Source organism: Myodes glareolus, chromosome 22, assembly GCF_982192425.1.
Source record: "Myodes glareolus chromosome 22, mMyoGla1.1, whole genome shotgun sequence".
NCBI lineage: Eukaryota > Metazoa > Chordata > Mammalia > Rodentia > Cricetidae > Myodes > Myodes glareolus.
This window is the reverse complement of record NC_142047.1, coordinates 55,146,587-55,166,494: the sequence shown is the minus strand read 5'-3', so window position 1 is coordinate 55,166,494 and position 19,908 is coordinate 55,146,587. Positions and strand designations below refer to the sequence as shown.

The following is a 19,908-nucleotide window of genomic DNA, read 5'->3' as shown; positions in this document are numbered from 1 at the left end:
ACCTACAGTGACACTTTCGCCTCAGCCTCCCTATACTGAGAAGAAGACAGACTCAAGTTTTTGTAAACTGTAGTAAAAAGGGACCTAACAAAAGACATAGCTTCTCTATTGTTCTGCATGCACAGTTCTGTAGGGCTAGGCACACACACGAACCGTGCAAACATCCCCACCATCCAACCACAACACTGTCTCCATTAAACACTAACTCTCCGTCCCTCCCCCCTCCAACCGCTACCCCAACCTCACCCCTACCCCCACCAATCTACTTTCCTACTGGAGGATCTCTTCTAAATAGAATCTTACAGGATCTGTCCTTCACAACTGGCTTATGTGCCAGAACACACTGACCTCCACATTCACCCTCACTGTGTCCTTTCTCTGAAAGGTGAGTGACAGACCTTGGCATCCACTCTACATTTTGCTTACCCACCCAGTGATGGGCACTTGGGCAGTCTTCAGCTATAGTGACTCAGATGTTTCTAGTCTGTGTTTTCATATCTTTCCAGGTGTGTAACCACAGTGGGATCACTGGGTCCTAAGAACTCTATTTGTAAGTTCTCGAGGAACTACAAACCAGTCTCTGTGATGATCCTACATCTTTTTTTCATGTGCACACGTTGTAGTATGTTCACATGCGTGTGGGCACATATGAGTGGGATGCCCATGCATGTAGGTGGGGGTGTATGTGAAGACCTAAAGTCAATATTAAAGATCGTATTTGATGGCTTTTCCACTTTACTCATTGGGGCTCTCCCATGAACCCCTGATGTTATTAGCCAGTGCTTCTTGGGGCTCCCAGTTCCTGCTCCAGGCTCTAGGCTCAAGCAGCCCCACACCCCACTACTTCTTGGTCCCTGCCCCAGGACTATTTCCAGAACTTCGGGAGCCCCTTCCTGGCTCTGGTCTCACCTTGGATCCTCATTCAGCATTCTAACCCTGGGCACTTCTCGGCCAGATGTCAGCACTGCTCTGTGCCAAGCATGGCTTCCACACACCTGCTGGTCATCCCAGGTGCAGCCTCGTGCTCAGCCCAGATGTAAATCCATCTCCCTTGACAGTTGCTTCCCAGAGTCCCACAGAGCATGCCTGGAGCACAAAGCTCTCCCTATCCCTCAAAAGGAAACTTCTACGGGTCAAATAATGAGAGGAGACACTGACTGCCACAGTCAGAGAGCAGAGCCAGAAGGTCCTGAGGACCATAATGCTGTGCAGCTGCAACCCTGTTGTCCTGTTGTGTGCAAAGAGGTTCCTCTACACCCTCCGGCCACCGCTCCCTTAGCTCTGCTTTGAGTCCTCACACTTCAACAAAGTGAAACCCACTTCACTGCATCTGACTTACACAGATAAGAAAAGGGCCGCTACCTCTCTGGAAGATTCTATACTGCTCACCTGCAATTGCTGCTTCTCTCGAATAAGCCAGTTCCGCCTGGTGATGGATGCAGGTAGGCCATCCTGGGCAGTGGTCTGAGGCTCTTCTTCATGTGGAGCCTCTGAGTCATCGCTGCCAGACCTTCAAATAACAGATACGCATCGGTACAGATGTTGTGAGATATTAATTTAATATTGTTACATTTGTTTATTCTGTGGATATTTGTTTAATGATGTGAAGATGTGTTCCATCCTTCTATGTTGCATTTGCTCAACTCTGCGAAGTTGTGATGCTTTGCCCATCTAAAACACAAGATTGGTCTAATAAAGAGCTGAATGGCCAATAGCTAGGCAGGAGAGGGACAGGCGGAGCTGGCAGGCAGAGAGAATAAATAGGAGGAGAAATCTGGGAAGGGAGGATCAAGGAAGGAGAGGAGGACATCAGGGGCTACCCAGCTTCATAACAAGCCATGGAGTAAGAAGCAAAGAAAGGCATATAGAAACGGAGAAAGGGAAAATCCCAGAGGCAAAAGATAGAAGGGATAATTTAAGAAAAACTGACTAGAAACAAGCCAAGCTAAGGCCGGCCATTTATAAGTAATAATAACCCTCCATGGTGGGCGCATGAAGGGCAAGGAGTGAAGAGTAGAAAACAACCAGCTACTTACAGGTGTGGCAGACAGACAGACATCCTCAGACCTACATACAGGTGTGGCGGGTGGACAGACAGACATCCTCAGACCTACATACAGTGTGGCGGGTGGACAGACAGACATCCTCAGGCCTACATACAGGTGTGGCAGGCAGACAGACATCCTCAGACCTACATACAGGTGTGGCGGGTGGACAGACAGACATCCTCAGACCTACATACAGGTGTGGCGGGTGGACAGACAGACATCCTCAGGCCTACATACAGGTGTGGCGGGTGGATTGACAGACATCCTCAGGCCTACATACAGGTGTGGCGGGTGGACAGACAGACATCCGCAAGCCTACATACAGGTGTGGCGGACACACATCTGCAGGTCTTAAAGAGTAAGTACATGTAGTACTTAAGAGGCTGCACAAAGCCTCCCCAGCTCACAGGGGTGAAGTCCCTAATGCACATTTCTGCTTCAGCACAATCTGCCACGTAGACCAGGCTAACTCACACTGTCACGGTTTTCTTTCTGTTGTGTGATAAAACACTCGGACCAAAAAGCAACAGAGAGGAGGAAACAGCTTATTTCTGCTTCCACCCTTCCACCCACAGTGGTCTGCTTTCTTACAGAACCTGGGACCACCAGCCCCGGGGTGGCCACACCCACAGTGAGCTGAGCCCTCCCCCATCAATCGCTCATTAAGAAAACAAACGCCCTACTTACTGACTTGTCTACAGCCCAACCCTACAGAGGTATTTTCTCAGCGAGGCTCCCTCCGCTCCAAGCTGTGTTAAGGTGACACAACCAGCCAGCACGTCACCTATACTGTAGCACTTTCCAAGACACCCCAGGCCGCGTACTTCCCAGAAAGTTCAAAACCTGTCCCCCCATTATCGCATCCCACCCTCCCCCATGGAGAAGTTAGTTCCCTGTGGGGTCCTTCCCAGGACGGCACAGAACAGGAAGAACGCAGTTCACGGAGGTCAAGGTCACAGTTAGAACTTGCATTTGTGGTTCTCAGTTTGTGTCTTTGAACTAACCCAACCCTCTGAACCTCACCAATCCCCTTCATACTGGACTACCTAGAGAAGGCAGTAAGACACCCTGTCCTTGGGACATTTGCTGGAGACCTCCAACATCCTAACGTGTGCATCTGTAAAGCGACCACTGGGCCTGCCTGGTGGACACACTCCTACAGAAGATGGACTGGAATATGAAGACAGTGGCAGAATGAGCCCCTTCTGTGTACCACGGTCGGCCTCCGACAGCTGTCAAAAGAGGATGCGGGCCCTTCCCTGGGCTGCTGCACGCTCTCCCAGCTTCACCGTGAGTCTCGGAGGGAGATGTAGCTCCTCTTGTGCTGAGGTTCCCAGTGCCCATCACTGAGTCAGGACTCAGCAGATACCTGCTGGGTGGCGTAATGAGCTCATAGCCTTGGAAATGAAGAAGTCATTTTCATCCCGTCTCCTGCTGCATTCACTCATTTCTTCCCCTTACTTATTTCCCAATATGCTTGGCGGATGCTGATATTAGAGTCCCTTCAATTTGTTGAATCGATGCCATCTGTGTCGAGGTGGGAGCCAGTGTAGCATAGGAAGCCAACGCAGAATTGAGAAATCAGCCGCAGAGAGGAGCTACAGGTGCATAGCTGGGAGCCAACTCTGTGCATGACAGTTAGCCACATCCATTACTTAACCCATAAGAAAAACCCCTGTGCCTAAGCAACACCCCTCTGTCTGTCTCTCACACTCCTACTCCCGGGACAGAGAAGAGATCCATGGAGAGCCAGGAGCGACCTCAGGACACATCGCTCAGTTATGAAGCAGGGACAGGTTTCCATCTTCCATGTTTTTCAGTCCCCAGAGTCCCCCTCTGCTACATAACTCTTTTTCTTTATATTTGTGAAGTCTCAATATGTGATCCCTCAAGGCAGAGCAAATTGGCATCGCTGCTATAAACTAATCCGTATGTAAAATGAGCAGACCCCTCCGGGGAAGATAAAGACCTACAACCGCATGGGATGATGGAATGTTGGTGCTTGGTGCTAGTGGGGACCCGGGTGGGGGGTCTCTAAGATCTAAGATATGACTCTCAGCCTCAGGGGTTCAGACCAGTGCCCACTAGGACCAGCCCAGTCATGAGGAAATCTTCCTCTTTCTGTCTAGTTTCCTTCCCATCAATCACTGAAGGAAGGAAACCCACCTGTGAAACCTGATCATGAGCCACAAAGCACGGCTGCAAAGTGCACAGATGACGTCTTTGTTCCCTGACAGCGTCTTGTGAGTTTTCCTTCTGTGCCCTGGGTACCCATTCCAATCTGAGGGTCAGTGGGCCCTGTGAGGCTGCAGTCTGTCGTGGTACCCACTTGAAGTCAAAGGCTTGTATGCTCAAGAGGGAAGGCAGGAAAAGCAGGCAGTGCCGGGTGGCCCGCTGCCAGCCTACACTTAGGGTTTTGATCCCCTCTCAGGGGAACTGACAAGCAGCCGCTGTGACATCTGGACAGAGCCAGAGTCCCATCGTGGTAAGCCTGGAAATCCTTCCTGTCCTTCAGTTTTATCTTTGGTCAGACTGCTCCCAGTTATCAGTTATCCTCTGGGGAAAGGTCTCTGATAAAAGATATTCTATATGTGATACACGCACACACACAAAGAAGAAAACCAGAGGTGGGCTTATCTCTGCGTTAGAGGCCAGCCTGGTCTACAAAGTGAGTTCCAGGACAGCCAGGGCTACACAGAGAAACCCTGTCTCAACAAACAAACAAACAAACAAATCCATCAACTGAACAAACAAAAAAAGCCATCTTGAACTAAGGAGCAGCGTCCACCTCACCCAGGGACTGGCCCTGGCCCCATTACTGAGTGACAGAGATTAACACCAGGGAGGTAGTGTGAGGAGTGACGGCCACTGATGGAGCCATGCAGTAACCTCCAAACCCTGGTGACGTGGGTGCTGGTGTAAGCAGTTCCAAGGGGGCAAAAGCCACAAGCTTACTTAAGACATTGAACAGTAATTTTTCAAAGTAAGTGACGATAAAAATTAAGTAACTGGTAGACTCTGGGGCTGTTTGAATCCCCTTATATACTACTCTAAGCTTTCATAACCTGAGATGTTGAGACATCCCCTCCTCCCGTAGCCAGAGTGACTGGGAGGGCTTCAAATCTGATGGTTTCATGAGACAGCCCTGGCAGTTTGAGTATGGGAACATATATTGCTTTCACCAGCTTCTCAAAGAAACACTTGATCCCATAAAGGTAAAGTGGTACCTATTTGAGTTGCTAATTCGTGTTGAAAGCTGGCCGTGTTAACAAAACTACTTTATTTCTGCAGAGAAAGTCCCCAGCACGCAGAACAGCTCTTTTCCCCTGGACTTGGAGCCACACTCCTGAGAAGTTTGCATCCAGGTCCCCCTGGTGGTCATTGTGAGGACTGCAGGAACTACTGTCTCTTGGGAAGCCTTCCAGTTCAGTTGACGGGGTGAAGATGAACTTCTCAGGCCACTGAAGAGCTGGGCACATGCAAAGGCAGACTTTAATTACTAGCAGCCATGTAGCCGTGCCCACGTGCTTTGTAAAAACGTGACAACGAAGCAGATATCAAGTCCTTTTCTAGCTGTGGGCATAACAGGACAGGTAAAACAGACTAAAGAAAAAGTCAAGAATGAAATATAACTACGGTGAGGAAGACGAGCTCCCTCATGTTCTTACGAGGTGAGCAGGAAGTGTAGAGATTGCAGTCAGCCAGTCAGAGGAGGAAACGGCAGCGCAACACCAGTTACCAGCCTCCAGCCCGGGGCTGGGGCATCCGAAGGAAGACAGACAGAAGGGAAGGTCTTCCTCCAGCTTCCTCTCCAGCCCCGCCCCCGGTCCGGGTTCACATATATGCTTGTGAATCGGTATAAACATGCACACATGTACACATATGTAACTCCTGCAAACATCAGTTGGAGAGGTAGATACAGCGCGGTCCTCCTCTGCGGACTGTCATCCTTCAGAACGAGGGGATGGGACTGCCATCATCCTTCAGAACAAGGGCTATTCAAGGCAGCAGATTGAAGGTTTCGGCCTGAGACACTGTCACTCAGGATATTCGAGGACATCTCAGTGAGACATGTGAGTGACAGGCGGAGGGTTGGGAGGATGGTGGCTTTACTGTCTTGAGGAATGAGCAACCATTAGTGACTGCAACGGACCCGTGGGAGACCATAGACTCGAGCAAGGCTCTGCTGTGTGGGAAGCTGGTGCTAACCAGTTAGATGTTGGGCTGCGTGACAGAGGCTTTGGGGGGTCACGCTCAGAGCACAGGGTCCACGCCGAAAGCCCAGGAGTCATTGATTTCAGCATGAGGTTTCTCCTTATCGCTTTGTGGGAGGTGGACAAGGTCCAAGAGCAAAGCGAGAAAATCCAGCAAGGCAAGAGGCTGCTGTAGTAACCCAGCAAAAAACTGTAGCGAGCAGAGGAAGGGTTGGAGATCGAGGTTGGAATGGTGAGCGAGGATGATGGATAGATGATAGATTGGCCGGCGCTAACACCCCATGGATCAGAGTGTCCTGGAATGGGGGTCTGGGGTCTTTCAGCGGTAACTGAAGGCAGAAGTCATGAGACAAGGATTCTGGGAGGAGGAGGGGAAGAATAATAGACTTAATGGGGTTCCTCTTTAAAGACAGTGGGTCTGGGAAGGTGACTTGGGGGACAAAGTGCCTACAAGCATGAGCATCAGAATTCAGATCCCAGAACCCAAAAAAAAGGCAGGCAGACTTGAGGGCCCACCCATAATCCCAGCACTCAGAAGGTGAAGATGGGGGGGGTCCCCCAGGCATTTTGGCTAAACTAGCCAAAATCAATGAGATCCAGGTTCAGTAAAAGACCCCCACCTCAATAAAATGGAGAGAAATCAAGGAAGACACTGGATGTCAACTTCGAACCTCCATATGCACACACACATATGCACCCACACACATGCAAAAATACATATATACATATGTTTCATACACAAGTACACAGGCAAAAAGAAGTTTAGAAAGGTGTTTTGGGCAAGGTCTTCCAGATGAATAGAACAAATGGAAGGCACGTGCTGTAAGAGAGGAACTAGACAGGCTTACATGCTGGAAGCTGGCAGAGCCAACCATGGCTGCCTGCATGCTGCAGAGGCAGAGAACACAGGAGCTGCTCAGTCCACCACGCTGGACACCTCAGCTGTATCGAGCCAGAGTCGGAAGGCTGGAAGCTCTCCGGAGAGCTGTTAGCACTGAGTCCACGTCATGGAAAGGCCAAAGAAGCCAGAATCCGGTGTCAGCAGAATAGCAACGGCAACACACACACACAGAGATGGGGAAGGCAAGCACGCACGTGCAGCCTTGCCCTCAGCCTTCTTTCTCGGATAATGGTCCCAGGTGTCAATCATCTTGGAAAATGCCCCCAAAGCCCCATGAGTGTGGCTCACAGTCCAAGACATCTCTTAATGCAGCCAAGCTGACAGCCAAAACAACCATCATCCATAATAAGCTTACTAAAGGCAAGGATAAAAGCACAGTACCTCTTTAGGATAAGAAGATGAATTTATTAACCGTATTATTGACCACAGGAAGCCCAGGGTCAGCTCTCTACAGAGAGGTAAGTGTAGGGAGGAATCCTCAGAGGACTGGGATGTCTGAGACACCAGAAGTATGCAGGACCCTGTGGAGATGGGGATGGGAGGATACGGGGAGAGAGGCAAGACCTCAGGAACAGTAAGGAGAATGTCAGTGACAACAGAATGAAAAGAGGACAGTAGAGAAAGGAGTCAAGTGGGGACTGTGGTGGCATCCACAGGTACTCACCTTTGGGTGGCTCCATACAAGGCCATTCGGGTCTGTGCTGCCAGGTAGCCCAAGAACCTGCCAAGATCCGGTTGTTGTGAAGGCAGAGCCCAGGGCAGGCGGCCTTTCTCCTCTTCCAGATCTTCCAATCTCTGTCTCAATGTCTCTGCTGGAAGCCCAAAGAGGTGAAAGAGGGAAAGACTGTGAAACTCAGAAAGGTAACCCAAGTTTCTCCCAGCCCCAGCCAGTGCCCTGTGAGCCACCCAAGGCTGAGGGCTGTTTCCCAGGTCTGTTGGTTTCTCCTGCAGAGTCCCAGAGACCTTTCCAGCCCTTTCTTCCCCCAGCTGCCAGGGCCTGCAGTTTACCAGCCTCCATGGTGGTTATGACTACGGCCCACACGCAGAAGGGCAGCTGATTTTTTTCTTTTAATCATGGTGATCCTTTGGGAGAAAACTTCCAAATTTGTAGGATTTGAAAAGAGCAGGTTATTGGTTGATTGGTTGGTTGGTTGGCTTTTTCAGGAAGGGTCTCGTAGCACCAGGATAACTTGGAACTCCCTATGCAGCTAGGAATGACTGTGAGCTTTCAATCCTGCCTCTATTTCCCAAGTTCTAGAATTACAGGCAAGGGCCACCATATCCAGTTTACATAGTGCTGGGGATTGAACCTAGGGCTTTGAGCATGCTAGGCAGGCGTCCTACCAACTGAGCTACATACCTAGCACAATAGGGTACAGCTTTGAGAAATCAATACCCAAAAGGCAATTTTTAATAACATAAATTTTCAATTTTAAAAAGATAAATAGCCAGGCAATGGTGGCACACACCTTTAATCCCAGCACTTGTGAGGCAGAGGCAAGTGGATCTCTGAGTTCAAGGCCAAGCCTGGTCCACAAAGCAAGTTCCAGGAAAGCTTGGGCTACACAAAGAAATACTGTCTCAAAAAAAAAAAGTAATAAATAATTAATGCTTATCAAGTTGTAGCCAATCACAGGCCTTGAAGGCACAGAGCAATGTTCACAGTCCCCATGCCAGAGGTGACTGTACTCATTCTGTTACATGGTAGGTCTTACAGTTGTTCTAAGGACCTCAGATCATTATGAATATTAATCACTATTAAAAAAACACTTAAAATAAGCTGTAGAGGGCTGGAGAGATGGTTCACATGTTAAGCGTACTGGCTGATCTTCCAAGGGTCATGAGTTCAGTTCCCAGCAACCACATGGTGGCTCACAACCATTTATAATGAGACCTGGTGCCCTCTTCTGGCATGCAGGCATACATGCAGGCAGAACACTGCATGAATAAATAAAGAGATCACTTAAAAAATATGCTGTAGATATTGGAATTCCTTCTAGTTCATAATCAAATCCTATAAATTTATCTTTGAGCCAGGAGTGGTTGCTTACCACACTTAGGAGGCTGAGGCAGGAGAATCCTAAGTTCAAGAGTAGCCCAGGCTACACAGCAAGAAACTCTTTCAGAAATTCATAAAATAAATACAGCTGTTTTTGAAAAGAAATAAAGACCTAAACTCACATCTTTGGGTCACCAAGATGGCACAGCAGATAAAGGAGCTTGCCACCAAGCCTGGACACCTGAGCTCAAGCCCCAGAGCCTAAACGGTGACAGAAGAGCACCAACTCCCACAAGCTGTACTCTGATCTCTACAGGCGCACTGCGGTATGTGTATAAAATAAATCAGATAATGATACTGAGCATTGCGGCACACACCTTTAATCCAAGCATTTAGGAGGCAGGGTAAGTGGATCCCTATGAGTTTGAAGCCAGCCTGGTCTACATAGAAAGTTCCAGGCCAGCCAAAACAATATAGTGAAACCTGTCTCTAAATAAATGAATGAGTGAATAATTGAATTAATAATGTAAATCCCATCCTTCCATGCTCACATCCTGGTGTCCTTGCCAGGTGGTGCACTGTGACCTTGAATCTCAACTGCTGTAGAAAGATGGGATCTCGGGTAGTCAACACTGGCCACGTTCCCTTTGGTCTGCTCCAGAGTCCTGTGCATGCATCTCTCCCTATGACAGCCTAAGAACACTCTAGAGACTCTTCCTGGGTTACTGTAGTTCGCAAGATGACCCCGTGCATGCCAAGGGCCTTACAGACCATTCCCATGAACTCTGTTCTGCGGTAGTACTTTCTGAAAGTTCTGCCCTGAATCAAACCTTTCTTCACAGGTCAAGTTACCACTAGACACAATGTAGCAGATACAGCCCTTCGCCCCTACCGATCCCCTGCCCGCACACAGGCCCTGATGAAGGGAAGGCAGTGATGAGCCAAGTCTGGAGAAAGTCCCCATCAACGAGTGACTTTTCCATATCCCCCTAAATGAGCAGAGACCAATGCCCAGACACTGCAGAGAGTAGAATCAATTACTTGTCTCACTGCTGAGACAAAAATACTAGAGGAAAGCAGGGTAAGGAAAATGGGTCTGCTTGGGCCCCCAGAGAGGATACAGTGTAGCATGCTGGGGAAGGGGTTAGAAGGAGCTTGGAGTCACATTGTATCCACAGTCAGGACTAGAGAGATGAATGCTCTTTCCCCCTTTTCATTCATGCTGAAATCCCAGCCCTGGGAGTGGTACATCTGGGGTCAGTCTTCCCTCCCTACTTAAACCCCTCTGGAAAACACACACAGACATACAAGAGCCGCATCTCCTGACTTGAAATCTAGTCAAATCGACAAAGGAGACTAACCGCGCCAGGAATTTACCAAGGGCCCATCCTACTATCCTAAGAAGAGCAAAAAGGGGGTGTCCAGGACCAAATCCCAAATAACTAGAGTCTGTTACTACACTGCCTTCCTGACGAGTGCCTGCCAAGCAGTGCTAGTTACACACACCTTTCAGTACACGTGTTCATTAGGCACGCCATTCAGTTCTCCATGGCCCAGGCTGGGCAGGGTCTCCCAGGCTACACTGAGATGTGCCCATTCTTTAGCAAGCACCTGAAGGTCATGTGATGGTAATATAAGTCACCCTAATTAAATATTTTTCCTTTATAAGAGTTGTCATCGTCGTGGTGTCTCTTCAGAGCAGTAGAGACTCTAACTCAGATGGGGAGATCCCCAAAACAAGCTGACTGGCTAAACTGGCTATAGGCTGGGCTCTGGATCACACTGAGAGACCCTGCCTCAATGCATAGGCGGAAAGCAATTGAGGAAGATTCTCCACATCAACCTAGAGTCTCTACATGCATGAGCATACTCTGCACACACACACATGTGCCCACACACAGAAACATGCACACACAGCATACACACACATGCAAATATGCACACATAGCATACACATGCATATATACACATGCAAACATATACACACAGCATACACACACATGAAAACATGCACATACAGCATACATATGCACACACGCGTGCAAACATGCACACATAGCATACATGCGCATGCAAACATGCACAAATAGCATACACATACATACATACACACACATGAAAAAAGTATCTGAAGCCATATTTGCTGCTTCCCTACCTCCTGCAGTCTGGGGTGTCCTCCCAGTAGGGTCTTTCGTTCGGAGCCTTTCTTGGGCTCAGCCTGTGTATTCACACCCTGGTCACTCTCCCAATGGTGTTGACATTCTCAACTTCCTCCATTTCCATTTCTTCTGCCTGCAACCTAGACAGAGCTGCCCCGCCAGGGTCCTGAGAGCTCTCCATGTTGTTCCTACATAGTGCTGACACGGCAGCTCCCACAGGTGCTGTGCGTGAGCATTGAGGGCAATGGAACCTAATGCATAACAGCATAACACTGAACACGCTCATGCGCCGTGGTACATAGCATGGGGCTTCAACAGGGCATAGTGGTGTACACCCAGAACCTCAACAGTCAGGAGGCTGAGGAAGGAGGGGTACATGAGTTTGAGGCTAGCCTGGGCTACATAGTTATAGTACGAAAGAAAGGACTTGTGTTGTCCTGGCAGAGGAAAAATTAGCAACCAGGCAAGGCAAGAGCCTTCAGGAATAGACTTCGGGGTGAATGGACCTCTTCAAAGGATCCTTCCCTGTATTTTCAGCTAAAACTGGGCAATCTGAGCGTGCCCAGGGCATGTCTGTCTGTTGTGTCGATCCTTCAAATATGTAGTTTAAGACGCTCCTTTTTCTTTTCTTTTTTCTTTTTAAGATAGGGTCTCTCTACATAGCTCTGGCCATCCTGGAATTCATTATGTAGACCAGACTGGCCTCAAACTCACAAGAGATCCACTTCCCTCTGCCTTCCAAGTGCTGGGGTTAAAGGTGGGTACCACAACTCCCATTATGACTTTTCTTTTTCAATTATGATCTTAACCTGAGCATGTTCAGGAATGACCCTCCACATATGAATACATTCAGACTTCCCCCGCTAAGTAAACCTCCCATGGTTCCTTTGCTTGGGGATTCCATTGCTTCGGAAGTGATTTTATGATCTCCTTCCCTCTGCAGGTAAAAAAATATTTCTCATCTTGGCTGTGCTGCTTTGGGCTTTGCGCTTGCCACAGTGTGAGCTTGCCATGTATAATTACAGAAATCCTATCAAGAGTTGTTCCTTTTTAATATGCAAACTCACAACAGCTATGGAGATAGCCACAGAGTGTACATGTGCATGCATTTCCATGTCTCTTCTGTCTGGTCCACTCAGAAGAAACACCAGCCCAGGAGCAATGAGCATACTAGGCCCAGATCAGGTTTGCAAACATCATCCTCTAGGAAAGAGGCAGACCTGCTGAAGAAGTTGCTGGCCCAGGGCTGAGTCAGGAGCAGAATGAAATGAGTCTAGAACATCTTACACCAAAACTTTAGGAAGTGCTGGAAGACAGATGATGTGTCAATAAAACAAGGGGCCACCTAAAGAAACCCAAACATCAGATAACTTCAGAGCCAGAACAAACAACAATAATGGTCATGTTCATCCTCTTGTAGCAAATTGGTGCCTGGGCCTGGTGTTGAAAAAAAAAACACTTCGTGGTAAGAGGAAGCAGCGAGGAGGCTTGGTGGTGAACTGGCTCCGAGGGCTGTTAAGTAACCCCCTATAAGATGTATCATCACCAAAATAAAAATGATAGCTCTAAGGTGGTAAAGCCTCCAACCACAGCATGTCAGTGATGATGGTGGGTGACCATGGGAGGGCAGGCCATGGGGTGCAGAGAACACACAGCCTAGGTCGGAGGAAGGGGGAGCATCAGATGCACCTGAGTTACGGGTTATCCCATTACCGTGCCAGGGCTTCACGCCTCCAAACGCCCAAAGTCACAGCTGCAGGCAATTGCTTTCCTAACAGGAGAAGGGAGCTGGGGAAGGGAGGAGGGAGGAGAGTCACTGGGGTTGGGAGTGAGATAGGAACTAAATCTGTGAAGTAGTACCTCTTCTCCAGGAACCCAACCTAAAGGACACATCAGACCTATGTCAAAGTCGACCTCATGCCTTGAAGGCTACAGCTCAGTGACCTGGGGGCATATCCTTGATTATGGACACACATCTTGGCTCTGCAGGGTAATGAGGCCTCATGGCTAGAGCTTGCCATCAAGTGACCAGGAAAAGATTTACAATGACGTGTGGGTCCAGTCAGGGACACAGAATGAGGGACAACTATGAGCCCAACCTGTGACTTTCTTGTACATGCAGAGGGATTTCGAAATAAGTCATTTTCACTAAAATAGATAAGCTAGTGTTTGGTCATTTGAGAGTGGCTCATTTGGCAGGGGTTAGGAAATGTGACCTTGCTGCAGGAAATGCGTCACTGGGGGTAGGCGTTGGGCTTTCAAATGCTTAAGCCAGGCACAGAGCCTCTCACTTCCTGTTGCCTGTGGATCTGGATGTGTAACTCTCAGCTACCTATCCAGCACCATCTCTGCCTGCATACTGCCAACACGCTTCCCACCACTCTGATAATGGACTAAACCTCTGAAACTGTAAGCCGGGCCCCATCTAATTCTGCTTTCCTTTGTAAGAGTTGCCTTGGCCATAGTGTCTCTTCACAGCAATAGAACACCGACCAAGCCGCCTTGGTTTCTCTTTCTTTTAACTCTCTGTTGTTAGAAACATTCTTAAGACATTGTGAGTTCATTGGAAGTCAGCTGGTGGCTCCAGGCCAGCACTGGGAGGAATATGCCGCAGGCACAGGTGCCAAATAAATGCAAGTCATTTAACAGGAATGGCATAATAAAAATGAAAGAAATATTGTTTGCACTTTGGAAACAGAAGGAACAAATTCAAAATTAATCAAAAAGGTGTCAGCAAGCAGTGAGAAAAAAAACAGGCATTAAAGAATACACTCTGATTGTCAAAATCTGTTCCAGGCATATAAAAAGCTTTACACGGAGAATTTCGTGACAGAAATGACCACCATCACCTTGCTCTACTCTGAAGCAAGAGGATTTTTTTGTGTGTATCCCCACATTGTATTTAGTTAATTTTCTTGTTGCTGTGACAAGATATCTGACCCAAAAAGAGTGTATTTCAGAGCTCACTAGTTAAGGGGGAGGAACGGCAGTGTGAGCACGATGTGGCAGGTCACATGACAGACGCAGTCCGGAAGCAGAGGGGCTGAATGCTGATACTCAGTTCGCTCTCTCCTTTTCAATGAAGCCTAGATCCTCAGCCCGTGGACTGGTGCAGCCCACATTGAAGGCGGGTCTTCCTTCCTCAGTTAGACATTTCTGGAAATGCCCTCACAGAAATACGCAGAAGTGTGACTCCTTGGTGATCATAGCTCCATTAAATTGACAATAAAGATTAACCATCATATGCATAAATGTATTAATGTTTAATGAGGGTCACCTGCTACCCTTAGCCCATCAGTAATAGGTTACTAATTCTAAAGCTACAGTGTGGAAACCTAGTGAAAGAAACAAAAGAATGAATATGTAAATAAGTATTGATGAAGCTGAAACTTTACATAAAGACATCTTGCTAAGTAGATTGGATTCCTGCTACATGTCTGCCCATGGGATGACAGAATACACGGCATGAGCAATATTCTCAGAGACTGGTGATCAGTCTCCATCCTATGGAGCCTCTCGGGCTGCAGCCATCAACATCTTTGCGAGTCATTTTTCATTGCTTTTTACATAATAGCCAAGAAATGCAATTTCTTGAGAGCCGCATAATCTAACTCTCATTAGCATACATATCACACAAGGATGGCCAGTTTGCAAGGATTAGACTGTAATAAGATGTATTTCCCACCGTCTCAAGCACAATGGAGCCAATCGTTGACATTTCAGAATATTGCAGTTTGTTGGGGTCGTTTCTGTAAAGATCAGCCGCCGCCGGGGCACTGGAGATGTCAAACGCATTAAGCGCGTCTGAGCATCTAATACATGCACAGTGATGTATGTATATTATTTCTGAACTCCACGACTTGCAGGGTAGGATTACAAGTGTAGAAAGTGGATTTCAGAACTCTAAATAATTTGCCCTACATGTCAAAGTGAGTGTATAGCAAAGGTGGATTCGAACCTTGGTCACTTTACAGGTCAGCCCCTAGGCTTTTTCCACAATCGTCCTTGGAGTCCCATTATCCCTACACCCCATCAGATAGGGGTCCCATCGCCCCGCTCATGTGTCTGGGCCCCTCGTGACAGTGAGATCTACCTGACTGAGCCATAACTGGCTGCCTGCCGCATTTAGCTCAGGGCCAGGCACACGGTAGGCACTGCAGAAATACTCCATAAATCCATGAATCTGAGTCTCTGTTTGAACAAAACAGAAAGACAGCCACTGCATTATAAGCAGAGCCACGCATGGTATGTGTCAGCCAGTTAGCTCCGAAAGTCCTCACGGCAGATACAGATAGAGATACATGAGTCCTCCTCTGCAAAGGAACACTGGATGCAGTGTCCCGGTCGGTCACATGGCTCAGCCGAGATCCTCCACCTCCCCGCTCTGCTCCTCACCACCCCGTTTTTCACATGGGAGGCTGGTGCTCCTTGGCCATACCAAGTTTTGAGCTCCAAGTCCCAGACCTTTTAGTGCCAAGACCCACCATCCCAATGGCTCATTTCCTACTGTTGTAGGAGTAACTTCCACTGCCTCAACCAATAGTTGCTGAAGCACGAGCCCACAGTGTGGCGGGGAGCGCCTTCCGCTCCGTCAGCCAATAGCCGCTGAAATACCAGCCCACTGGGGCGTGGTATATTTCTCTTTTTAAAAAAGCCACAGATCCCGGATCAGGCCCTCTTGATTCCGGCGCTTGGTCCCGGCTCCTGCTCCAGCGACTAGGCTCCCTTCCTGACGGTTTATGGTGTATGTAAGTTTTACCCCCCCAAAATAAATAACCCCTTAAAACATAACTGGTGTGGGATTGATTCGCCGATATCCTACTCTCTTTGCCTCTTTCTCACCGAAGCACTGAGCAGCCGAAACAAACAAAGAACAGCCTCAGCTCCGATTTGAGGGGAATGGTGAAGGCAACCTTGGTACTTAACGCTTGTGTGATAGAGCAATTAGAAAAGTGGTGTGGAAATACTTTAATACTACGAGATAAAAACAGGGTGCAAGATCATATATCTGTGTTCTCTGTGCTCTGTGATTACAACTGTGTGTGTTTTTTTAATATTTATTTATTTATTATGTATACAATATTCTTGTCTGTGTGTCTGCCTGCAGGCCAGAAGAGGGCATCAGATCTCATTTCAGATGGTTGTGAGCCACCATGTGGTTGCTGGGAATTGAACTCAGGACCTTTGGAAGAGCAGGCAATGCTCTTAACCGCTGAGCCATCTCTCCAGCCCACAACTGTGTGTTTTTTAAAACCTGGGCAGAATTAAGAGCTCAACAGTCAGTATGATTATGAGTGATTTTATCTCAATTTCTCCACTTACGAAATCAGCTGTAAAATCCCAAGCCGCTTATTATTTCAGGAAGTTATTAGCTCACTGGCTCCTTCTACTAGTCTTTGATTTCTGCATAAACGTGGAGATTTGGTTTCCTCAAATTCTTAATGCTAAGCAGCTTAGGGTGAGCCTGGCTCCTGGGGGTCAAAGATCCTTCCCGTGAGCAACGAAGGGGATTTCTGGAAATGTGCTCTTCAAAGCTCACGGCATGGAGTAGTGGCCTGGGAAATCATCTTGATGCGGTAGGAAGGGGCAGCTGGCCTCAGGAGAGCATGTGGAAAGCTCTGAAACACCAGCACTCATTTAGCTGTGACACTTGCCCACTCAGCATGGAGCCTGTATCCTCATTCTTCATGCATGGTCATTGATTCGCTCTGACAGATTTCAGCAGAACGTGTGGTTTGAAGCATCTGTTCTTCCCCGGAAAAATATTACCATGCAAAAGAATTACACTGTGAGTTTCCAAAATAGTAATAGTAAAGAAACGCCCAGGTACATGCCCAAGACAAAAACTTGCAAGAGCTCTCTCTCTCTCTCTCTCTCTCTCTCTCTCTCTCTCTCTCTCTTTCTCTCTCTCTCTCCCTTGCAAATGCTGTCTCGCTTCATGGATACATCAGAAAACACACACATAAGTCTGACTATGAGCTTCTGGGAAGTGGGCTTCACTGAGACGCTCAGAAGCACCCCTCACCTCTACACTGCAAACAAAAGACAAGGTTCTGCTGTTCGAGGCCAGCCTGGTCTACAGAGTGAGTTCCAGGACAGCTAGAGCTGCATAGAAAGACCCTGTCTCAAAACAAACAAACAAGGCAAGATTCTTTCACTAAATACCCATCATAGAGGGTGCTAGGGAGGTAACTGGCCAGCCTACTCCATTTTGACTACAGTTTATTCATCCCTCGGGTTTTCAAAACCCCAAAAAGTTATCTCTGAAGAATGTTTATTCTGATGCTAGGAAAGTCAGTCACCTGCATATGTAGTCCAGGGTCAAGCTCAGGCTTGGAGTGGAGGCATCCATCCCCACTGGCAACTGTCATTATCCACTGCTCCCTACCTCAGTGTTGGCACCGTTACTGTCATTTCTGCATCTCAAGTCTATCTCACCAGCACCTCCACTACTATAACCACCACCACTTCCTCCACCACCTCCTCCATCACTACCTCCTCCATCATCACCTCCTCCATCACCACCTCCTCCATCATCACCTCCTCCATCACCACCTCCTCCTCCATCATCACCTCCTCCATCACCACCTCCTCCATCACCACCTCCTGCACCACCACTTCCTCCACCACCTCCTCCATCACCACCACCTCCTCCATCATCACCTCCTCCATCACCACCTCCTCCATCACCACCTCCTGCACCACCACTTCCTCCACCACCACCTCCATCACCACCACCTCCTCCATCACCACCTCCTCCATCACCTCCTCCTCCATCACCAGCTCCTCCACCACCACCTCCTCCATCACCACCTCCTCCATCACCTCCTCCTCCATCACCACCTCCTCCACCACCACCACCACCTCCTCCATCACCACCACCATGTCCTCCACCACCACTTCCTCCATCACCACCACCACCTCCACCACCACGTCCTCCACCACCTCCTCCACCACCTCCTCCATCACCACCTCCTCCTCCACCACCACCTCCTCCACCACTTCCTCCCCCACCACCAGCTCCTCCACCACCTCCTCCATCACCACCTCCTCCACCACCTCCTCCACCACCACCTCCTCCACCACCTCCTCCTCCATCACCACCTCTTCCACCACCTCCACCTCCTCCACCACCTCCTCCACCTCTTCCCCCATCACCACTACCACCACCACCACCTCCATCACCATCCCTTCTGCCATCGATACCAACCACTTCTATCACCACCATTCCCATTCTCTGCCGCCGCCTCCATCACCATCGCTGCTACCATCATCACCACTGCAGTGACCATCACTCCTACCACCTCTTCTGCCTTCTCGATCACCACCACCATTATAGCCAGGCTACCATCAATCCCATCACCACTGCTGATTTCTAGGGGAGAAGCATGACACTTGATGCCTAGATCTCTCTCTATGTCTGCCTAAATTTAGTAATATATACAAGCTGAGAGACCTTGCCAGAGAGACAGGAACATTCTTCAGGTAATTCCCAGCATTATTATATAGGAAACCCAAAAGGCAAAATGTCTTTTGCCAACACAATGAAATACGTCAGGAAGGATGCATGGCACAGTACTAACAAAGACAATCTCAACACAAGAGACCAGAGTTGGTGGTACCCTCTAAGTACCAGAGAGAATGGATGTGACCTTTGGAAAGCTAGAAGCACACAGATGCTTTCCGGTGACCAGCTACCATCATTGGTCAAGTCTGCTCATGCTGTCGTATTTCCCTCTGAAGACTGTTGTTCACCTCCTCGTGGAGACTCAAAGAGTGGACGCCATGGCTTAGCAAGGCTCCAAGGCATTCATGGGAAAGAATCATGAATCCAAAGCCCAGTTCTAAAGGGACCATTTGATGTGGGATACTATCTCGATTGAATGTTAACTGGATCTTGGTCAGAACCTTTCCTTGCCGTAGGCTGTTCAACAGGGATGTGTGACCAGCCTAGTCCTAGGTCATGGGTGCGCACCATCAATGGAGCTATGGTCAGTGCCATGAAGTAGGGCAGAGGTAGGAAATTTAGTCTAAAGACGTGTTCCTGTGTCGTTGCTGCTTATTGTGGATTGCGATATTGATTAGTTGGTTAGTTTTAGGTCCGGGTCTCACTAGATAGCCCAGGAAAGCTTATAACTCTGAGTTTCCTGCCTCAGACTTGAAACCACATAGAGCCTTTCTAAGTCAAACCACTGAAATTGTGCCAAATTCAATAGGTGACCCTAAGAAAGTGGTTTGTGGGAAAAACCAAACAGATCGTGTCTTCTGGCCACACCTCCATGTCTATAAAAGTCGAAACATTTAGAAAACTCTTTTAATGAAGAAAACTTTTGTAGGCATCACAGCTCTCTGAATGCACAAATTAGCATAGCCTTAATATGGTAATAAAATTAAAGCAAGTTTTAGGGCTTGATCTTGTTTTAAAATTAGGTTCCAACAGTGCCCTTCTGGGGTTCCCCCTAATCCTTAAACTTCCATGGGGAGTAGGGAGCATTCAGAACAAACCCAGGACCAAGAGCTGAGTTCCTTTCCTAAGTTACAGAGAAATATAATAGGAAAATTCTACATATCCATTTACACACAAGTA

General features: G+C 48.2%; 1 protein-coding gene across 2 annotated transcripts in view; it reads right to left on the bottom strand.

Annotated features, from left to right (window-relative positions):
- The window catches only part of Disc1 (DISC1 scaffold protein), a 199,491-nt gene that overhangs the window by 127,322 nt on the left and 52,261 nt on the right, over positions 1 to 19,908 (bottom strand). For both annotated transcript variants that reach the window (XM_087900602.1, XM_087900603.1), the window contains 2 exons: positions 7,828 to 7,975; positions 1,390 to 1,510 (listed from right to left, as the gene is read on the bottom strand). In XM_087900602.1, coding sequence (XP_087756728.1) covers positions 1,390 to 1,510; positions 7,828 to 7,975 — 269 coding nt within the window. The remainder of the gene's footprint in view (positions 1 to 1,389; positions 1,511 to 7,827; positions 7,976 to 19,908) is intronic.